Source organism: Otolemur garnettii, unplaced genomic scaffold (assembly GCF_000181295.1).
Source record: "Otolemur garnettii isolate 467f Iridium unplaced genomic scaffold, OtoGar3 scaffold00115, whole genome shotgun sequence".
NCBI classification, from domain to species: Eukaryota; Metazoa; Chordata; class Mammalia; order Primates; family Galagidae; genus Otolemur; species Otolemur garnettii.
The window spans coordinates 5661150-5683383 of NW_003852510.1; the positions used below are offsets into that span (position 1 = coordinate 5661150).

At 54.4% G+C, this 22234-nt stretch overlaps 1 protein-coding gene across 1 annotated transcript in view; it reads left to right on the forward strand.

Moving 5' to 3' along the window:
- Positions 1-22234, forward strand: part of SPTB (spectrin beta, erythrocytic) — a 71213-nt gene that overhangs the window by 37334 nt on the left and 11645 nt on the right. Inside the window, exons 15-31 of the mRNA XM_003797394.3 lie at positions 183-939; positions 1379-1581; positions 1682-1772; positions 3225-3371; positions 4395-4658; positions 5026-5232; positions 5675-5764; positions 9756-10031; positions 10488-10618; positions 11470-11674; positions 11928-12302; positions 13822-14066; positions 15299-15437; positions 15886-15970; positions 17017-17213; positions 17457-17506; positions 17968-18043. Coding sequence (XP_003797442.1) covers positions 183-939; positions 1379-1581; positions 1682-1772; positions 3225-3371; positions 4395-4658; positions 5026-5232; positions 5675-5764; positions 9756-10031; positions 10488-10618; positions 11470-11674; positions 11928-12302; positions 13822-14066; positions 15299-15437; positions 15886-15970; positions 17017-17213; positions 17457-17506; positions 17968-18043 — 3538 coding nt within the window. The remainder of the gene's footprint in view (positions 1-182; positions 940-1378; positions 1582-1681; positions 1773-3224; positions 3372-4394; positions 4659-5025; positions 5233-5674; positions 5765-9755; positions 10032-10487; positions 10619-11469; positions 11675-11927; positions 12303-13821; positions 14067-15298; positions 15438-15885; positions 15971-17016; positions 17214-17456; positions 17507-17967; positions 18044-22234) is intronic.

The following is a 22234-nucleotide window of genomic DNA, read 5'->3' on the forward strand; positions in this document are numbered from 1 at the left end:
AGCTTGAGCAAAATTGGATAGATAAATTTTGCGCACTGATAGTTTGCTGGGCAGATAATGTGGTTCTTTCAATATACAAGGTCTATGGGGGGAGATACATGGGCCATCTGGGCAGGGATGCCCTATGGGAAGAGCTGGGGAAGAAGGAGTTTATTTTCCCGGGGCCATGTCCCTGTTGGCAGGTGGCAGGCCTTCCAGACCATGGTGTCGGCCCGGCGGGAGGCAGTGGACTCGGCCCTCCGTGTGCACAACTACTGTGTGGACTGTGAGGAGACCAGCAAGTGGATCATGGACAAGACGAAGATGGTGGAGTCCACAAAGGACCTGGGGCGGGATCTGGCGGGTGTCATTGCCATCCAGCGGAAGCTGTCGGGGCTGGAGCGCGATGTGGCCGCCATCCAGTCCCGTGTGGGCACCCTGGAGCGTGAGTCGCAGCAGCTAATGGAGTCTCACCCTGAGCTGAAGGAGGACATTGGCCGGCGGCAGGCCTACGTCGAGGAGCTGTGGCAGGGCCTACAGCAGGCCCTGCAGGGCCAGGAGGCCTCCCTGGGGGAAGCCAGTCAGCTGCAGGCCTTCCTGCAGGATCTGGATGACTTCCAGGCCTGGCTGTCCATGGCCCAAAAGGCTGTGGCCTCCGAGGACACTCCCGAGTCGCTCCCAGAGGCTGAGCAGCTCCTGCAGCAGCACACAGCCATCAAGGATGACATTGACAGGCACCAGGAGAGCTACCAGCGTGTCAAGGAGTCTGGGGAGAAGGTGATCCAAGGCCAGACTGATCCAGAGTACCTGCTTCTGGGCCAGCGGCTAGAGGGCCTGGACTCCGGCTGGGATGCCCTGCACCGGATGTGGGAGAGCCGTGGCCACTCCCTTGCTCAGTGCCTGGGCTTCCAGGAGTTCCAGAAGGATGCCAAGCAGGCTGAAGCCATCCTCAGTAACCAGGTAGAGGGGCACTCGGGCTGGGGCGGGGGTGACAGCATCAGGTGTGTGGGGGGTATGTGTGCACATGTGCTATAAGGCTCAGGGGGATGAATTTATGCTTTTTTTGGACTCTCTGTGGTCACTAACTGGGAGGGAAATGCTCTTTGCTCCTGGCTATGTGCCTTTTCATGCCCTATGTGACAAACGATGCCTTGTTCTGGGTCAGAAGCCAGAGAAGCAAATTTTGTCCTGGAAGGTTAGAAACTCTATTCACTGGGCACCATGGGGTGGGGGAGGGTGGGAGGCCAAGCCCAAGGAGCAGAGCCCCTTCCTCTCACAACTCTAGGGGTACCGGCCATGCGCCAGCCGTGTGGCTGCACAAGATGCTCCTGCTTGGCAGGTGCCTTGCACCGCTTTCTCGACTTGTCCTCATGGTTCGTCTGGAAACTTGCTTCTGCAGGAATACACTCTGGCCCACTTAGAGCCCCCAGACTCCCTGGAAGCCTCAGAGGCTGGGATCCGGAAGTTCGAGGACTTCTTGGTGTCCATGGAGAACAACAGGGACAAGGTCTTGAGTCCTGTGGACTCTGGAAACAAGCTTGTAGCCGAGGGCAACCTGTACTCAGACAAGATCAGGGAGAAAGTGCAGCAGATTGAGGACAGGTACTGGCTGCCACGGGTCCCGGCTCCCTGGGGCTGCGGAGGGGCTGGGGTGTTGCCTGAAGCCCAGTCCTGCTGACTGTGGCTTCCATTTTCCTTCCAGGCACAGGAAGAACAGTGACAAGGCCCAGGAGGCCTCAGTTCTTCTGAGGAACAATCTGGAGCTGCAGAACTTCCTCCAGAACTGCCAGGAGGTGAGGCTCGGCGTGGCGGGGCACTTTGCAGGAGATTCCCTCTAGAAGCAGAGTGGTCTAGAGCGGGGAAGTCTACAGGGCCCCTTTCTAGCTCGGATTCCCTAGTGGGAAACTCCAGGTACTCAATGGCTGGGTCATTCTCTAGAATCTTCATGTACACTATCTTGGTCTGGTTTTTCCAAATCTGAGAAGTCATTCTCTAATTTTCCAAGTATAGGCCAAGGGTTTCTCAAGAGCAGTCTGAGCATGACCCAAACTAGACTTGCCTGGGCCCTGGACAGGGCCAACTTCTAGGGCACAAGACCTATGTGTCTGTTCCCAAGGGGCCTGTGCTCAGAAGGGCCTCGTGCTTGGTATCATAACATGCTCTTGCTGTCCTGGAATTCTTCATGCCTTTGAACAACTTCATTTTGTACTGGGACCCCATACCAAAATTGTGGAGCCAGTCCTGGCCATAGGTAAAGCCAATTCTTGGGCCCCACTTTGACTTGGGTCAGATGAATCAGAACCTTAAGGGGTGAGAGAGAAAAAGAAGCTTTTTTTTTTGAAGACAGAATCACACTCTGTTGCCCTGAGTAGAGTACTGTGGCATCATAGCTCACAGCAACCTCAATCTCCTGGGTTCAAGTGATCTTCTTGTCTTAGTCTCCTGAGTAGCTAGACTTATAGACACCTGCCATGACACCCCAGGTAGTTTTTCAATTTTAAGTAGAAACAGGGTCTTACTCTTGCTCTGGCTGGTCTTAAACTCCACCTGCCTCAGCCTCTCAGAGTGCTAGGATTAAAGGCATGAGCCACCACACACAGCCTTGAAATAAGCAGTTTAAATGCATCTCTCAGTTAAAGAGCTGGCCTAGGAGGGTGGTCTCTGACCTGCACCTCCCCTCCCAGGCCCTCCATTGCCAGCACTTCCTGTGTGGACTGGGCTTTCCCTCATTGCTTTCTTGCTTGCTTCTTTCCTCAGCCCTGATAACTTTGCTTTTATCTCCCTGTCTTGGTACAAATCAGGCTTGGTGTGGGGCCAGGACATCCTAGAATAAGGAGGCTCCCTCGTCATTGGTTATAGGCTCTGCCCTTGCCTTTTTCCTCAGATAACATTTTTCCTATATTCATAAAAGATTTCTCACCCTACTGCCAAGAGATGGCTTTATCCATCCAGCCAGTAAATACTCATTGAGTTTCTACAAAATGCCAGGCCTTGTCTTTAGGTCTAGAGATAAGGAAGGACTCACCCTGCCTACCTTGGAGGGAGACACACTCAGGCCCACACCCCAGCCCTGCCATGCTGTGGGTTAAGGTGCCTGTGCTGGGACTTAGGGCCCCAGAGAGCGAGATGGGTTCTTTGTTCTTGCACTTCCTCCTCTTCCTGCAGCCAGGAGTAGGCAGCGGTGGGTCCCGCCCTGCCGAAGAGATGCACTCAGGGACAGTCGGGCCCATTCTTTCTGCCCACAGCTCACTCTCTGGATCAATGACAAGCTGCTGACATCTCAAGATGTCTCCTATGATGAGGCACGAAACCTTCACAACATATGGCTGAAGCACCAGGCCTTTGTGGCAGAGCTGACTTCCCATCAAGGGTGGCTGGAGAACATCGATGCTGTAAGTAGTGCGAGTAGGTAGTGGGACCACTCTGCTCACGTATGCATACCTGAGCCAGGTTCCCCACGGGTGACAGACACCATCCTAAAGCTTGCTGGACAGTATAGACCTTGGTGAAACACCTTCTCTAAATAAACCTCCAGAACTCTTACTTGAGCCAGCCCTATTAAGCCTAGTCAAAACTGGTTTCTCTTGGCTGGGCCACCTGAATCTGAGGACAGCCCAGGACATGGAGAACACCCTAGTTAGAGCTCCAGCATCCAGTGCCAGGATTGTATTTGTCATTGTTTGCTCTCCATCGTCCTAACCGTGGCTCCAGCACTGTCCTGCCCAGACCCAGGGGAATGTGTGAGGGAGGTGGCCAGGGTGGTCCAGGGGAGCCCCTAATCCTCATGGCTTGGCTGAGCAACATGAGGGATAGGCATTCACACCCCCTGTGGGTGGCAAACCAAAGGATCCCTCTGTGACGAGCTTGGCCAGTAGCCCATGTCTGATGTGCTTGGCATTAGATCTGGAAACTGCGTGCCCTTGCTCCTTTTTGTTGTAGCTATCCACAAAGAAATAGGCCCAGGAGCCACACGAGGCTGCAGTGTGGTTGTAGGTACGGCCTCTGCAGCCAGACTGACTCCTAAACCTCCTTGTGCCTCAGTTTCTTCATCAGTGAAGAAATACTAGGTACTTGGTGCTTCTAAGGTACTTTGTCACTGAAGGCTAGCCCACAACCTCTGGAACACAGGCAGGTTACCATGCTGGCTGCTTCTGAGTGGGTCGGGAATCTTGGTTTAGCTCCACTGGACCCTGGTCTGCAGCTCCCCACGATGCAGGCTCCATGAGTCATTTGCCCCCAGCGCTGCTCTCCCTGCCTGCCTCCCCCCACAGATAGCTCTGGGGCTACAGACAGGTCTTAGTTGAGCCTCAGCCATGCTCTATGCCTTTCTGACCTCCTTTTAGTAGCCCCTTGTGACCTCCAGGATCAGGGCATCTCCAAAGTGTCTGAGGGTGAGCTTTCCTTCCTCCCTGCAGGAAGGAAAGCAGCTGATGGAGGAGAAGCCCCAGTATGCCTCCCTGGTGTCCCAGAGGCTGGACGCCCTGCACCGGCTCTGGGACGAGCTGCAGGCCACCACAAAGGAGACAGCCCGGCACCTCTCGGCTGCCAGGAGCTCTGACCTACGCTTGCAGACACACGCCGACCTCAACAAGTGGATCAGCGCCATGGAGGAACAGCTGCGGTCAGACGACCCGGGCAAGGACCTGACCAGTGTCAATCGCATGTTGGCTAAACTGAAGGCATGTGAACGGGTTGTAGATCGGAGTGTTAGCAGAGAAGGGGTCGTGGGAGCAAATCTGAGACCTTAAAGTAAATACTCCTCCTGTTCCTCTTAGCTGGACTTGCTTTTGTCATACAAAAATGTCTCCTGCTTCATCTGTCTCCTAGCCCTTTTGCAGTGGGAAGGACAGGGGTCTGAAAGGTTGCAGGAGAGAGATGGGATGGGTTCTCTGAGGAGGGAAGGGTGGGTGGGAGCATCCAGGGAGACTTCCTGGAGGAGGCTGTGCTCAAACTGGACCTTAGAGGATAGTGGGACATGTGAAAATGAAGAGGGGGGAGGGGCTGCCTAGGTGGCAGGGCTGGTGCTGACCCCGTCCTGTGTCTCAGCGAGTGGAAGACCAAGTGAATGTGCGGAAGGAGGAGCTGGGTGAGCTGCTTGCCCAGGTGCCCTCGGTAGAAGAGGAGGCAGGAGACACAGACTTGAGCATCGAGAAGCGGTTCCTGGACCTCCTAGAACCCCTGGGGAGGAGGAAAAAGCAGCTGGAATCGTCCAGAGCCAAGCTGCAGATCAGCCGGGACTTAGAGGATGAGACGGTGCGTGGGCTGCAGCCTCTCCCCACCCCCAGGGCTGTGCCACCAGCTGCCATCAGGGTAGCTGGCTGCTGCCCAGAGCAATTCTTGGCAGCAGATGACTGGTTATCTCACACACACCCCCAATCTCTTAGGGTTATTGGGATGAGGATTATATTAAATGGGAACAGCAAGTTAGCACTTTCCGAATGTTCACTGCTGGTATTGATGGTACAGAATGTGAACCTTGGGGTCCCACAGATTTGGGTTCAGATCCAGCTATGTTACTTTCCCACTGGGTGACCAGGAGCAAGTTATTTTCAACCTCAGTTCCAAATATCTCCATCCGTAAAATGGGGGCAAAATCTTGATGGGTGTTGGGAGGAAGCAGGGAGACATTGGTTAGGACACAGGAAAGGGTGGTCGTGATTGTCATCAGCTGTCCCCTGCCATCTCATCTCTGCAGCTCTGGGTGGAGGAGAGGTTGCCCCTGGCTCAGTCAGCTGACTACGGTGCTAATCTGCAAGCTGTGCAGCTATTCATGAAGAAGAACCAGGTGAGTCCTGCCTCACCTCCAGCCCCTACCCTCCCTACCCCCGTCCGGCGCCCAGGTGGGGGGTGGGGGAGGGACCAGCACAGACTTGCTGACAGCCAGCAGGTTCTTGCTCATACTGGTAGCTTTGGGGTCCCCAAACCATATCTGTCATCTCACAGCAGGAAGAACAGGCCTTGGTGGTTGCAGAGAGAATTCTGGGAGGATCACAGGGGAAGACTCCTGTGAGGTCCCAGAGGCCTGGCCTGGGGTTTAACATGTTTGCATAGTTCTACGTTCAGTGGCTTCCCTAGGAGGAGGCTGGTTTCCCCTCACAACACCACCCTGTGTGTTCAGGGCTGAGCTTATGTTGTGGGGGGGTCCTCAGGGTAAATACGCCCCATTTCTCTGGACATGAGAGGATACTAATGGTGGCTCATGCCCCATTAGAAAGCCACTATACTTGGACTCTGAGCCCTTGGAGCAAATAGCCATCTACTGGCTCTCTCTTAGGCCTAACTGGGAACTGGGCATGATCAGAGGCCATACATTTCCTCTTGTGTCTGGGCTACAGCGGGAGCCTAAATTGTTCGAGGGAGCCAGCTGTGTGGAGTTGCAGTGGCTTCCTGCCTGGCGAGGGTTGGCGGAGGAGGTGGGGGGAGGCTGGCTAAAGACCCTTCTCCTGGACAGAAAATCCCTCCCCCTTCCTGGTCTGCTCTCTGGGCCAGCAAAGAGAGCCTGGGAATTTAGGCTCCAGAGAAAAGCAGTGTGTCCTGGGTGCTCCCATCAGTATAGTAGCTGCCTGAGGAAGGACGATTACGGCACACAGCATACCCTTCCCCAAGATGTCAGCAGCTGGCATCTGCTCGCAGCACTGTCTGAGCCCAGCACCAGTGCCCAGGCCTTAATTATATTCAGAGAGGTTTCTTCAACGCTTCTTTGGGCACTTTGCTTCCAGCTAACATGATCTAGTCACAGAGACTGCAGCAGCCACATCCAGAGAGCTGGGCTGGAAGATGACAGAGACCCAGGCTCAGTTAATGCCACGCCTCAGTCAAGGGGAAAGGCTGGCAGGAGATAGCATCCTTGGGGTCTCATTTTCTTCTGTTATAAAATGAGCCGACTCTAGTCTGTCCAACACTGAAGACTTTTGATTTTGTCCACCCTCAATGAGTGGCATTGTTCAAAGGTTTTCAACTCCCCTGCCTGCCAGTTGCTATTTTAGGAAAAGGACAAGAAAATATGGGTGAGGTTCCCCCAAACAAGAAGGGAAAGGCAGCCTCTGGGGAGAATGCGACTGCCCTAGTAGATACTATTTTAGGCTCACCTGGCTAAAGCATGAATACAATTTTGTCATTTCCTCACTTAAAATCCTCCATTGCAGTGGTTCTCAAACTTCAGTGTGCATTCAGCCAGAGGGCATGTTAAAACACAATTGACCAGGCGCCACCCCCCATCCACTGAATCACACTCTGGGGACGTGTGTCTAATAAGAGCCCAGGTGATGCGGATGCTGCCCAGGGACCTCACTAACCAGTCAAGTACAGCAAACCTGCGAGGTCCTGCCTGAGCGGCTCTTACCCCCAGCTGCACATTCAAATCACCTAGAGAGGCTCAGCACCTATAGCTCAGTGAGTAGGGTGCCAGCCACATACACTGAGGCTAGAACAGTTTTGAGCCCGGCCCAGGCCTGCTAAACAACAATGACAGCTGCAGCCAAAGAATGGCTGGGCGTTGTGGTGGGTGCCTGTAGTTCCAACTACTTGGGAGGCTGAGGCAAGAGAATCACTTGAGCCTTAGAGTTTGAGGTTGCTGTGAGCTGTGACGCCACAGCACTCTACCCAGGGTGACATAGTGAGACTCTACCTCAAAAAAATAAATAAATAAAATCACCTAGAAAGCATTTTGTTTGTATGTATGTATGTATTTATTTTTGAGACGGAGCCCCACTCTGTTGTCTGGGCTAGAGTGCCATGGCATCGCCCTCACTGACAGCAACCTCAAACTCCTGGGTTCAAGCAATCCTCCTGCCTCAGCCTCCTGAGTAGCTGGAAACATGGGTGACACCACACCTGCCTAGTTTTTCTATTTTTAGTAAAGCTAGAAATCTCGTTCTTGCTTAGGCTGTTCTCAAACTCCTGAGCTCAAGGGATCCTCCTGCCTGGGCTTCCCAGACTGCTAGGATTACAGGCATGTGCTACTGAGCCCAACCTCTTAGGGAAATTTTTTTTTTTTTTTAGACAGAGTCTCACTCTGTAGCCCTCAGTAGAGCACCATGGCATCACAGCTCAAAGCAACTTCAGACTCTTGGACTTAAGTGATTCTCTTGCCTCAGCCTTCCAAGTAGCTGGGACTACAGGCACCCACCACAACATCTGGCTATTTTTTTGTTGCAGTTGTTTAGCTGTCCCAGGCCGAGTTCAAACCTGCCACCCTTGATGTATGTGGCTGGCACTGTAGTCACTGTGCTACGGGTGCCACACCTAGATTGTAAGCTTTGTGAGTATAGGCGTTTTGTTTATCTTTCTCTGCTACCTAGGACAGGGTCTGGTACTTAGGAAAAACTTAATAAATATTCATTAAATGCATGAAGACAGGGAAGAAGATGTCATAAGTAAGCATCCCTCACAGGAAACTAGAAACTAATTGCTTAAATTAGGGTACTGTGCAGATCTTGGGAAAGTAGAGGCTTGAAAATATGTTTGTTTGTTTGTTTGCTTTTTAAAGCAATTGCAGAGACCACAGAAATAGTCAAAATTGAGATCTGAGCATAAAGTGTAAAAATGCACTTCATTAGTTTCAGTGACTACAGATATGGCTATTTTAAACACTGGCAGTCATGCATCACCCATGTGGACTGCACCTGCCCCTACCTTCCAAAAAGTAAATAACACATGCATCAGGACCTCCTGAAGAGAAAGGTGACCCAGTCACCAGAATGGGAGGAAAAGTCCACTTTGGTGACCAAAGGCTTAAACAAGAAACAAAACACACCTCACAAAAGATATGAGAATAGAAGTTAAGAAAACTAAAACCTGAGGTTGAACAAGAGGCAGTTGTCAACTCTTTATTTATTTATTTATTTGGAGACAGAGTCTCACTCAGCACTGGGTAGAGTGCTGTAGCATCATAGCTCACAGCAACCTCAAACTCTCGGGCCCAAGCTATCCTCTTGCCGCCTCCTCCCAGGGAGCCTGGACTGTAGGCACCTGCTACAACATCCAACTAATTTAGTAGAGATGGGGTCTTGCTCTTGCTCAGGCAAGAACTCCTGAGCTCAAGCAAGCCATCTGCCTTGGCTTCCCAAACTGCTAGGATTATAGCACATGCACAGCCTCAACTCTTCTTTTATATGGAGCAAAAGCTGCTAAAATAGGTGTGGTGCCTGTGGCTCAAAGGAGTAAGGCACCGGCTCCAGCCAAAAACTGCAAAAAATAAAAGCTGCTAAAATATCAAAAAGGCCATTTCCTTCCCTCTAACACACACTCCTAAGAAATGAAGCTCTGGCTCGGTGCCTGTGGCTCAAGCCGCTAAGGCGCCAGCCATGTACACCTAAGGTGGCGAGTTCGAATCCCCAGCCCGGGCCCGCCAAACAACAATGATGGCTGCAACTAAAAAATGGCCGGGCGTTGTGGCGGGCGTCTGTGGTCCCAGCTACTTGGGAGGCTGAGGCAGGAGACTCGCTTGAGCCCAGGAGTTGGAGGTTGCTATGAGCTGTGATGCCATGGCACTCTACCCAGGGGGATAGCTTGAGGCCCCGTCTCAAAAAAAGAAAAAGAAATGAAGCTCTGAGGAGCCCAGAAAGGAAGGGGTACCAGCCTGGGCTCAAACCGCAGCTCTGCAGCCCAGCACTGGTATGTGCCGGCTTCCACATGTTCACATCACCTGACCACTGAGTGGTAAAGGATGGCACATGGCAAGTGGTCAGTGGAAGGGTGAGAGGGGCCGAGGGTGTCAGACCCACACCCCTACCACAGTGGGAAGGCCCTGCCTGAGCCCCTCCTTCTGGCCACAGACCCTGCAGAATGAGATCCTAGGCCACACGCCGCGGGTAGAAGATGTACTGCAGAGAGGGCAGCAGCTGGTGCAAGCGGCGGAGATTGACTGCCGGGACCTGGAGGAGCGCCTTGGGTGCCTGCAGAACTCATGGGACAGGCTGCGGGAGGCAGCGGCCGGGCGGCTGCAGCGCCTACGGGATGCCAACGAGGCCCAGCAGTACTACCTGGACGCAGGCGAGGCTGAGGCCTGGATTGGGGAGCAGGAGCTCTACTTCATTGATGAAACCCCTGAGGTCTGCTGGGACAGGCCGAGGTGGAGAGGGAGGGCTGGGGTGGGCAGCAGCACAGGAGCCCACAGCCTCTCTCAGGCTCACCCCTCAGGTGCACAGGCTGCAGTGGGGGACCCTCAGCCTGCTGAAGTTTGCCCGACAAGAGTGCTCCGCGTTTCTTGTAATGGGTATTGTACTGGGGAACATCCATGGGGGAGAGGGGTGAGAGATGAGCTGAGGGGCTCTCAAAACCGCAGAGACAGGATGCTTTCGTGGGGACAGAGATTGGAGGCAGCCCTGAAAGGAAGAGTAATTGTAGGGGAAGAATCAGGAGGGTCGGATGATGCTGGAAACTGAGAACATGGGAAGGAACATGTGTGGCTGTCCTGCCCAGGCACCTCTGGGAGCTGGGCTATAACTTGCTAAGGGAGGGAATATGGCCCAGCTGAGCCCTGACATTGACATGGCTGCTGCCTCCAGGATGAAGAGGGTGCCATCGTGATGCTGAAGCGGCACCTGCGGCAGCAGCGCGCAGTGGAGGAGTATGGGAGGAGCATGAAGCAGCTGGCCAGTCGTGCTCAGGTCCTGCTGGCTGCCGGTCACCCCGAGGGGTGCGTACGCCTCCTAGGGCCATCTGGCCAGGGCATGGGCACAAATGACCAGGCCCACCAGCCAGTGTCCCAGCAGGTCTAAGAGGTGAAAATGGGAGCAGTTTCCCCCAAACTAGGGACTGTTGATGGGCCTGATTCCAGGTTATGCCTTCTTTTGTGTGAGTAACTTTGAACTAGACCAGCTAAGTCCTGGTTTGCAACAGGAGCAGAGAACGAAATAGCAAAAGTACCCTCTTGGAAAACTGAGAGCTCTGTTCTTTCAGAGTTAGTATATGCTAAGAGAAACCGAAGACCACTTCTGCTTTCCTTTTTAAGGTCCAGAAAGTAATTCAGGACCTCAGTGTCCCAGCAGGACTATTCTATGGGAGCAAAGGCAGAACCCCTACCTGTCTGCGCTGTGCAGTGTGTGGGTTCTGCATAAATGGGGATGTACTGGGCTAGACCCCACAGTGTGGCCTTTTCCTCAGCCGCCTATAGGCAGCTAGGGGCCCCTGAGTCTGAGCCTGTGGTACATCCTGTCCTCCCAGAGGAGCTAAGCAGGGCCCCAGCCGCTGGAGCTGACTCAGATAGTACTTTGCCCTTGTGTCCATGAGCTCCCCAGAGTGAGGGGCGCTGTGAGAGGCACCCCTCCAGAACACTACTCTGTCATCCTTCAAGGCATCATGGTCTTGGAGGTACCTCCTTATTTCCCCAGCTCCCTCACCCCCTCCTAACAAAGACCCTGTCATTGTCCTCACTTCACTCCCCTCCTGTCCCTGTGGGGGGCAGGGAAACAGCAGGTGAGCTCCTCTGAGCCACTGCTCTGGGTATTTGGTTGGTGTCTCTGAGGATGTTCTTGGATTGGATTCCAGGGAGCAGATAATCAGACTTCAGGGGCAAGTGGACAAGCAGTATGCGGGGCTGAAGGACAGGGCAGAAGAGCGTAAGAGGAAGCTGGAGAACAAGTACCACCAGTTCCAGGTGAAGAGGGAGGTCGACGACTTGGAGCAGTGGATTTTGGAGAAGGAGCTAGTGGCCTCTTCCCCAGAACTGGGGCAAGACTTTGACCATGTCACTGTGAGTAGTTATAGCTCCCGCTGGCTTTGTCTTCCTCAGTGCAGTAGGTGGGGTCGCACCACTCCAGACACACGTGGCACCCTGCCAGTTGCAGTGCCATAAGACGTGGTCACCCCAGTGTTAAATGTGACCAGAGGACTTGGGCCTGTCTGGGGAACGTATAGTTGCCACCTGGGAGAGTCGGAGGTGAAGCTGGTGATGTCCACCTGCCCCTGCGCCCTGATAACTGCATTTCTCTCTGCCCTGTGTCCAGCTGCTCCGGGACAAGTTCCGGGACTTTGCCCGGGAGACAGGGGCAATTGGGCAGGAGCGGGTGGACAACGTGAATGCCGTCATTGAGCGGCTCATTGATGCGGGCCATGATGAGGCAGCCACGCTTGCCGAGTGGAAGGATGGGCTGAATGAGATGTGGGCGGACCTACTGGAGCTCATCGACACACGCATGCAGCTGCTGGCCGCTTCCTATGACCGGCACCGCTACTTCTATACTGGTGCCGAGATCCTGGGCCTCATTGACGAGAAGCACCGTGAGCTGCCTGAGGACGTGGGCCTGGACGCCAGCACGGCCGAGTCCTTCCACCGGGTGCACACGGCCTTCGAGCGGGAGCTCCACTTGCTGGGCGTACAGGTGCCTCTGCCCCTCACTGCCACCAGTGGGCTCCAGACTGCAGCTTTCTGGGGGGGGGGCGGTGTTGGGTTCTGCCTGGCTTCCAGAGGAGGGGAAACCCCTAAATGTGTGCCAGGAGATTCTGCCTCTGTAGAGAGTCTCAGGGCAGGGAGGCATTCAGAAGCTCTCTAGCTCATAGCCAAAGCACACCATGCCCCCTGGTTGTGCAGTACTATCAGCCAACACAAACAGTACTTGCCCAGCAGTGGGCGCTGTTCTAACAATATATGTATCACTAGACCCTTGTAGCTGTCCCCACAGGTAGGCACTGACATGGTCCCTGTTATCTAGTGAGTAAGGGGGGCTGCAGAGGTCACTAAGCTGCCCAGGAACCCACAGGCAGTGGCAACCTAGCTATAGTGCCCACGTGCTTAGCCACCAGGCAATTCAACCTTTTTACGTTGAATCCAAAGTATGCCAGGATCTGCTCAGACTTTAGGGTTCCCCAGAGCTTGGTGTGATTAAAAAGGACAAATCAGGCTCAGTGCCTGTAGCTCAAGTGGCTAAGGCGCCAGCCACATACACCTAAGGTGGTGGGTTCAAATCCAGCTCAGGCTGCCAAACAACAATGACGGCTACAACCAAAAAATAGCCGGGGGTTGTGGCAGGCACCTGTAATCCCAACTACTTGGGAGGCTGAGGCAGGAGACTCGCTTGAGCCCAGGAGTTGGAGATTGCTGTGAGCGGGAAGCCAACGAAACCCAACCAGGGGGGACAGCTTGAGGCTCTGTCTCAAAAAAAAAAAAAGGACAAATCAAGGAGCCCCAGTTGCCAGGGGTTCCCACAGCCTCCTTGAGTTGTAGGAGAGGTGGGCTGGTGCCATCCTAGGCCAGTCCCGGAAGTTTGGGGACAGAACACCAAGGTAGGTGAGACTCCTGTTTCACCCAAAAGGGGACTTCTTAGGGATCTGTCCCCCGCCCCCAGGTAGAAGTGGGGCCTGGTGTGTGGCTGCTGGGCTGGGGGTGTCGGGGCCCTAAGACAGGTGCAGCCCAGGAGGCTGCAGGAGTGAGGGCTCATTGCCCCTGGCACTGGCCTCAATCAGGCCTGGTGCAGTCCCTTCCAGGAAAGGAAGCATGTGGAGTGGCTGAGAACCCCAATGCTGGTGCCAGCTGTACCCTATACTAGTGTGAGGGACCTGGGGCCAGTTACTCAGCTTCCTCATCTCAGAAACAAGGGTGGTGACAGTAGCTCTTTCCTGGGGTGTAAAGATGAAGAGAGTTAATAGAGAGTGTTCAGAACAGCACCTGCCACATAGGCACTCAATTATTGCACTTCTAAGGAGATAAAGGGGCAGAGTCCCTCTCACTCCCAAGTCCTTACAAAGTGTAAGGGCTGCCCTGGGTGGGCAGAGATATCAAGGCAGGGTGCTTTCCCCGACAGTACTCACTGGCTGAAGCTCCTGCCCTCCAGCAGGGAGCAGCCTTGAGGAGACAGACACCCAAGATGTTGAGGAAAAATGTTTGTTTTGGCCTGACCACAGGTACAGCAGTTCCAGGATGTGGCCACACGCCTGCAGACGGCATATGCTGGGGAGAAGGCAGAAGCCATCCAGGACAAGGAGAGGGAGGTGTCAGCCGCATGGCAGGCACTGCTTGATGCCTGTGCCGGGCGCCGCACCCAGCTAGTGGACACAGCGGACAAATTCCGGTTCTTCAGCATGGCCCGTGACCTCCTCTCCTGGATGGAGAGCATCATCCGACAGATCGAGACCCAGGAGAGGCCCAGGTGAGGGGCATCCTCAGGGCACCTCCACCATCTGCTATGGTAGGAGTTGGGGAGGCCAGGGTGCTGCACTGGGGCTCCTGCCTAGATGGGGATGGTCCTGGCCTATGGGGTACCTGGGAATCACTGTGGCCCGTGAGGCCTGAGGCTGGGGCTGGGCCTGGATCTGGGCATAGATAGACTAGCTCAGCTTCCACTGGGAGAGCCGACCATTTCAGAGTAAGGAGAGTCCTGAGGAGGGGAAGAAGACATCTTTTAGGTTTTCCACTGGGGATGGTGACCACTGCTGTCAGTGAGAGTAAGGGACTCACATGGCCAACACCGGGCAGGTCCAAGACTGTTCACTCCTCTCCCAGCCCTGGGATGTGGGGGACCATCCCCCAAACTCAGGAAGAGGTGGAGAGACACCTGGGCAATGAGTGTCTCGGCAATGAGTGTCTCGGCAATGAGTGGGCCGAGAGCTCTCCCCCCAAGTTTGCGTCAGTTTCACAGTTTTAGCAGCCCATCTCCATCCCTCTGCCCCCAGGGTGCCTGTACTGATGGGTATACTTTAATTTTTTTTTTATTTTTATTTCTTTAGTTTTTGGCCAGGGCTGGGTTTGAACCCACCACCTCTGGCATATGGGGCCGGCGCCCTACTCCTTGAGCCACCGGCACCCATACTTTAATTTTTAACATCTTTACCGTAATCAGCCAGTGGTTTTTAGTATATTCACGGTTACATGACTACCACCACAGTGTACATTTAGATTTTCATCACTCCCAAAAGAAACCTGTGCCTTAGCAGTCACCGTCCTCATTTCCCTCCCCCTGCAGCTCCCAGCAACCACTACTCTACTGTCTCTCTGGATTCACCTATTCCGATGTTTCATATAAATAGCATCATACAACATGTGGTCTTTCAACTTAGTGTTTTCAAGGTCCATCCATGAGGCTTGTCATAGTGTGAATCAGCACGTCTTTCCTTTTCATTGCTGACTCATGTCCCCAGGCTTCTTTTGAGGTTCCTGCACCCCTTGCCCATGTCCTAGCCATTGACCAGGAGCACACCAGGGCATCAATGTTGCTGCTGGGGCCAGGCTGATAGAGGACTTCCCGGGTGGCCAGAGAGAGAGGAAGGAATGAGGTCATATTCCTGCAGGTAGCAGAGAGGTGGCCTATGTGCTTGGGACTCAGAGACAGGCTAGAATGGCCTTGTCCCAAACTGCCTCTCCTGCCCTTTCCCTGTGGTCCAGGGATGTCTCCTCAGTGGAACTGCTCATGAAGTATCACCAGGGCATCAATGCAGAGATTGAAACCCGGAGCAAGAACTTCAGTGCCTGCCTGGAGCTTGGCGAGTCCTTGTTGCAGCGGCAGCACCAGGCCTCAGAGGAGGTGAGAGGTGCTGAGGTGACCCCTGTCCTCACTCATGCCAGCCAGCCAGGCTGCTAGAGGGTGGACCTGTGCGCTCCAGATTTTCTGAGAGGCTTCTTTCACTTGCAGAGCTCAGGGGAAGGCCCAGGATTGCAGCCAAACTAGGCCGCTCTCCTGCCACAAGGGGCTGGCTGCTCAGGAGGGGAGCACTGGCTCATGACCTGCCTCATACCCACGTGTGCACACACGTTGGAGTCAGTGACCCTGTCATACATAGGTGAGGCACATGTGCCTCAGACAGAGGTTAAATCACTTGTCCAAGGCTACACAGCTGGCAAGGAACAGGGCCAGGGCTTGAAGCCCGAGTGGTGTGACAAAACCTGGCATTCTTCACAGGATCCATTTGGGCACTGCCTCAGACAGGGGAAGGCAGAGAAAGCCTGAGCCTTTCTCGCTTTCATCCTCACAGATCAGGGAGAAACTGCAGCAAGTTGTGTCCAGGAGGAAGGAGATGAATGAGAAGTGGGAGGCCCGCAGGGAGCGGCTCCACATGTGTGAGTGCAGTCTAGCAAATGGGCCCTGGGGCAGTGGCCAGAGCCCTGCTGATGGTGGGGAAGGGGGAGAAGCAACAAGGGGTGGATTTTCACCAATGCCTAGAGAAACCCCCCCCATAGCATCACTTGTAGGCAAAGTCAGGGGTCTTGGGGGTCCAAACCTAAGACGAAGCAGACATGCTACAGGCAGCCTGTCCCTACCCAGCTGCATGCCCCCGCACCCAGCCTGCCTCTGCCCCACCTGCCTTTCCCCCCATGCCCAGGCTGGTCTCCCTGCAGAGCTATGACTTAGGTAAGGGTCAGGGTGAGGCTCTAGTCTACACCCCAGATGTTTGTTCTGCAGAGTGTTGACACAAAAAGAGCTCTGTCCTCCTACAGCTGGACACTGAGGGAAGGTGACAGTAGCCCCCACTCGAGGAACAGCTGTAAGCCCAGAAGTCCCAGGCTGACCCCATGGCTGCTTGTCCACTGTTATGTGAGACAGCCAAGAGAAGACAGCTTCTTTTTTTTTTTTTTTTTTTTTTGAGACAGAGCCTCAAGCTGTCCCCCTGGGTAGAGTGCTATGGGATCACAGCTCACAGCAACCTCCAACTCCTGGGCTTAAGCGAGTCTCCTGCCTCAGCCTCCAAAGTAGCTGGGACCACAGGCACCTGCTATAATGCCCACCTATTTTTTGATTGCAGCTGTCATTGTTGTTTTTTGGCAGGCCTGGGCTGGTGTATGTGGCTGGCGCCTTAGCCACTTGAGCCATAGGCGCCGAGCCCAGAAGACAGTTTCTCAAAGAGAGGTGTCTGAACTACCTTTATTTTCAAAGTAGAGTTTTTCCAAATTAATGTGTTTTTAAAAGACAATTATTGATCAAGACAGGCTGGGGGAGCCATGTGGGGATGGAGTGTCCATGCAGTTTAGGGACAGCCACGAAGGCCAGCTGCCTGACCACTAGCTCCCATGTCTATCTGCTGAGCTGCGCCCAGGCCCTGCGGGTACAGACTGTGTTGCTAATGTCCTGGCCTTTTGGGGGTTCTGTGGCTTGTTCCCTGTGGCAGTGCTGGAGGTGTGTCAGTTCTCGAGAGACGCATCCGTGGCCGAAGCATGGTTGATTGCCCAGGAGCCCTACCTGGCCAGCAGGGACTTTGGACACACGGTGGATAGTGTAGAGAAGCTCATCAAGAGGCATGAGGCTTTTGAGAAGTCCACAGCCAGCTGGGCAGAGCGCTTTGCTGCCCTGGAGAAGCCCACCACGGTAAGTAGGGGGACTGGAAAGGGGGCTCAGGTCAGGAGCTCTAGGCTGGTTATTAGGGGCTTAGGATGGCGTGACAGGCTTGGCCAGAGGGAGGGTGGGAAGAAAGACAAGCGGCAGGAAGTACTGACTAATGAACACACAAGACAGAAGGGCTGGCCCCAGGGCGAGCAAATGCCAGGTGTGTTAGGGTGCAGGTGTGGCTCCTCAGTGCCTGTCCTGATCCCTGGCCTCTTCCTCCCCTAGCTTGAGCTTAAAGAACGCCAGACCCCAGAGAGACCCACAGAGGAGACTGGGTGAGTGGGAGCTGTGTGTCCCAGGTGCCATGTAGGGGGCAGGGTTCGGGTGCTTTTCATCAGAAACCTGACTTTGGAACAAGACATGCCTGCATCTCACACCTGGGTGGCTTGTCAGAGAAGTGCAGAATGTCTGGAGGTTCCCCCACAAGGGCTGGTGCGGGATAAGGGGGTGGAGAGCAATACAATCAGGGTTAAGCCTCCCCTTGGGAACCACCCAGCCCAGCCCATGCCCTGCAGACCATTTTGCGTGAAACCCAGCTCATTTCTGGAGATCTCCCTTGGCTTTCCTAGGAAGCCTCTGGGCAGCTCCTTGCTGAGCACCTGCAGGCTGTCAGGGCCACCCAGACAGGGAGACAGTTGTTGCGGGGTCCCTATGGGTGTGGGGGGAAGCCAGGCCTTGGAGGGAGGCACTGGTCTCAGAGGTGCTTGTTTTTAAAGAGAGGCTATGTTTTCCTTAGGCCTCAAGAGGAGGAGGGCGAGACAGCAGGGGAGGCTCCCCGAGTTCACCGCACAGCCACTGAGAGAACGTCCCCGGTCAGTTTCCTGTCCCATTTGTCTAGTTCCTGGGAGTCACTGCTGCCAGAGCCAGCTCATCCCTACTAGGCTTAGCCGGGGCAGAAGGCAAGGGTGACTGCAACCCACTCCCCACACTCTGTCCCGCCTCTGCACCCCTCTACTTTACTACTTAGGTTTTCTAATTCTTAGAATGCTTCCCCTCTTCCCTTCAACCCAGAAGAAACTGACATGATTCTATTAGTTTGGTTTTATCTAGTCTAATAAATTTTATTGTATAAATACATCACCATCTACATCAGGGAGACAACTTTATCCAGAGATGAATCATGTTTGTACACAGTCCCTTGTCCCAGTCTCCTTGGAACTCTGGGCTCACTTCAGTGCTCCCCCATATACACAAGTATATTCATGCACATGCTAATACACAGGTAACACACATACATATGTGCTGGTGCACAAACACTCATACCCTCGTGTGTACCCACTTGTACACACACACTAGTGCACACACATGCCAGGAGGCTATCCCATCTGCTCACTGACCCCAAGCACTTTCAGCAGGGAAGTAGGGACAGCCACCCTTCCAGCAGTCCTGTGCTCCTATGCAGAGCCCTCTTACTCTTCCCACTTCCCTGGCAAAACGCCTGCAGGTCAGTGAGCCTCACAGAAGTAAAGAGACTCCCAGGGCACTGGGTAATAGGGCCCAGCCCCCCAGCTTTCAGGAAAGGAGGGTGGTCTCAGAGGCCTGGCTGGGATGAGGGGGACTAGACAAGCCAGATGCCAGAGGTATAGGGTGTGTGCCTGGAGCAGGCCCTGAGGACCCTGTTAGGGCCTGTGAAGGGACCTGGGAGGCTGTACCCAAGGTTTAGGGAGCAGCTCATAGGGAAGGAGACACCAATTCAGCACTTGGCTTGCATGACTTCACCACTGCATGCACCCCTGCAGCATGCCATGCTGGGGCTCAAGGGACCAATAGATCCTTTGTGTACCCCACCCCTCCAGGTGCATAGGTGAACTTGCCAAAACCTCCAGGAGGTGAGGGTTAGGAAGATTGGGAGTCTAAGGGGAAATTTTCAGTACTCCAAGAAAATGTACATACAGAATCCCTGACAGGCCCAGATTTAAGCCCTTCCCACCCTCTCCATTCTCTGAGTGTAAGACAGACACACACACACATACACACACACACCCACACCTCCCTCTGCTGCCTCCAGTCTGGCCAGAGTCCTCCCATTCTGAGCTGCAACCATCCCATTGTGGCCAGCAGAGAGCACTGCCAGGCTTTCGCTGAAGAGTCCCTCTTGGTCCCTCTGAAGCTCCATGGTGGTGTTGGGGCCCTCCCTTCCCTGTCTATGGTGAACTGTGAGTGTCTCAGGCCATTTTCCCCAGCAACAGCCCCCACTGGAAGGACAGAGAACTCTGGGGACTGGAATGGCCTGCAGACATGGCTGGGGCTGTCCCTGCCTCCCGCCTGCGCCTGCTTCTGCTGTGTGTCCCTGTGTGTCTGCATGTGCCAGCATCCTGGTGTGCGGGCGCCCCTTGGTAACCACCATCAATCACTGTCTGTGTCGTGTACGTCCACGCGAATGTATTACATGTGCATCAGAGCCGCCTCCCACCAACTCAATGGGTGTGGGGGGAATAAAACCTGCTTGGACCTGAGTGTGTCTCTGGGGGAAGGAGGAGAGAGTCTGCGTTGGAGACCTTTCCAGAGAGCCAGCCCCTCCACCAGATGGGCAAACTAGCCTGTGCCCGCTACCAGAAAGAAACCAGATGGTCAATCACATGAACCAGACTCAAGGAAACAAAATTCCTCACGGAAACAGAATTCCTGCTGCTTCTCCTTCCTGAGCCCCTTAAGTTTTCATGAGGACCCATGAAACTCAGAGGGGCTCTAATACCCAATCACTCCTTGACAAGGAGAGGACGACGGAGCCCACACAGGCCGGGAAAATCCAGCCCAGCTTTGGAAGGCTCCTCACCAAGCCCTGGGACTGCCCCTCACAGAACCTCAGGCCTGTCCTGGAAGGGGCGCTTTCTGCTGCTCCCTCTCTCTGGGATAGGCCTAGGTGGCAGTGGCTCTCCTGCTGGTCCTGTGTGTGCTCTGGTTCTAGTGTTGGTGCCAGTAGGATAGATCACGCAGTGTTGCTTTGTGTAAAGCCCCTCACTTGTGCATGTTGGCTTCCTGCTGGGGGGACAGTGCACCAGGCACCCTTGCCCTGGCCTGGACAGCTACACCCACAGGGCAGCCACCCTGCAGGTCCCTTCCTGTGTGTGCACGCGCACCCATGTGTGTACTTGGTGACAGGGGCTGGCAGCCCTTGCATCAGCCTTTTCCTCAGCACCTGACTGTGCAGTCCCCTTGCTTTCCCTCACCTCTTGCTTTTCAGATTAGCACACATCCTGATAAAATCGCATCCCTTCATATGGGTGAGTGCACATGCGCACATCAGGCCACGCAGAAGAAACAGGGTGTCGCTCTCAAAGATGAACTGCTAGGGTAGAAGTCGGCATGCCCCAGTCAGTGTTCTAGTCCTTAATTCTGTTGGAACCTTCCTGTGTGGTTTCAGATAAACTCCAAGTCTCCTTGCTCCTATAAAGCCCTCTCTGCAGGATTACAGAAAGTCTGAAACATTCCTACATGTCAGCAGAATAGCAAATTAAAGGGAGGGGTGGGGAGAGGTGGTTCCCCGACTCTGCAGTCCCTACCGGCTTGCCAGGTGCCAGCTGGTGTGAAGCAAGGAACCAGAAGGGGTCAGAGAAGAGAAAGGGCCCGGGTGTTTGCTCTTGTCACTACTGGGGGGAGGTGGAGGGTTGGACCTCTGCTGCAGGCAAGGTTAGGGTGTCCAGGATCCTGAGGGGTGCCCAGAGACTGATGCAGGTCCCCTTCCTCTGGGGGTGGCTCTAGGAAAGCCCTGGGGTCCTGCTGAGTGTCCCTCCCTCCCAGGCTCTGGGTGCCTCAGAAGCCCCACGGTGACATCTGTGCTGAGGTGCTCTTTTCCCCTGTGAGGTGAAGGAGGTGGATTTCATGGAGAAATGGCATTGAAGATGATACAAGTCTCCACAGGCCTGGGATATATTCCCAGCACTCTGGTTCCTGCTCTGGGGATAGAAGCAGGGAACTTTAGAAACTCACACAACAGGACTGCAGTGATGACTTGCATGCCATCAATAAAAGGGGCCGGTGTTCCTTTGGTCTATGACAATAACAAGTCTCTTTCGCAGGGCTCACTGGGACAAACATGCCCTGCCTGCCTCCAGGCCTCAAGTCTAGATCTAGTCTGTAGTGCAGCAGGGACCTGGGATGGGAGGCCATTCCAGGAAGCAGCTGCCGAATACCTCACATCGCCACGTGTCTTGTCAGGACAGGGACAGCGCACACACTGTCAGGACTGCCTGCAGCAGCCTCTGCAGAGAAGGGCTGAGCCCAGGGAGTGCCTATCCCTCCGTTCATCTCAGAGTTTGAGTGTGGCTTCAGGAAAGTAGCCAGTGAGTGCGAGGGGTAGTTCCCAGGGGCTGAAGGGACACTGGGTTGTAGCCAGGACCACCTTTCAGCCAGCACCTGGCTGGTTCCTGCCTGGTTCCTGCCACCGTCATACCTTGGCAACTTGGGCACCTCTGCCAGTTGTGGCCTTTCTAGGGCAACTGGGAGCTTTAACCAGCCAGCAGTGGCAGGGCTGTGGTGTCCTTGGGTGGAGGCGACAGGGGTGTAGAGAGGGCAGCTGTGTTTTTTGCCCCAGTAAGCGTTCCCAGTCTTTCCCCTCCCTCTAGAAGAGCTATTCTTTCAGACATTCTGCAGTGAATGCAAATCCCACGTTTATTGGTAGTGGGCAGACTGAGCTGGAAAGAACAGCAGTTTTCCCCCAAACCTGGGTGTGGCCCTGTCTCCCCAGGATGCCTGAGTCAGCGTGGCAGGGTTGTGTCTGCCTGCAGTCTGGCACCACGCACTGGCTCCCTGGGGAAACCTGCTCTAGGCTTTATCTGGACACCTGCCCACTGCTGGGCGTGCCCTGCTTTCTGCTGTGGTCAGACTCCATCTTCCTGGCCCCCCTGCTCTGAAGATTCTTCCTGAGTTCATTCTTCCAAGCTGTGTTTCAAAGCTTCCCAGGTACTGATGGCCTCAGAATGAAACTCGGCTAACATTGGAGGCATCTCGGAAATGGGTTTAAAGTTGACAGTGTAACCATTGCGGGTGGATCTGGTGGGGAA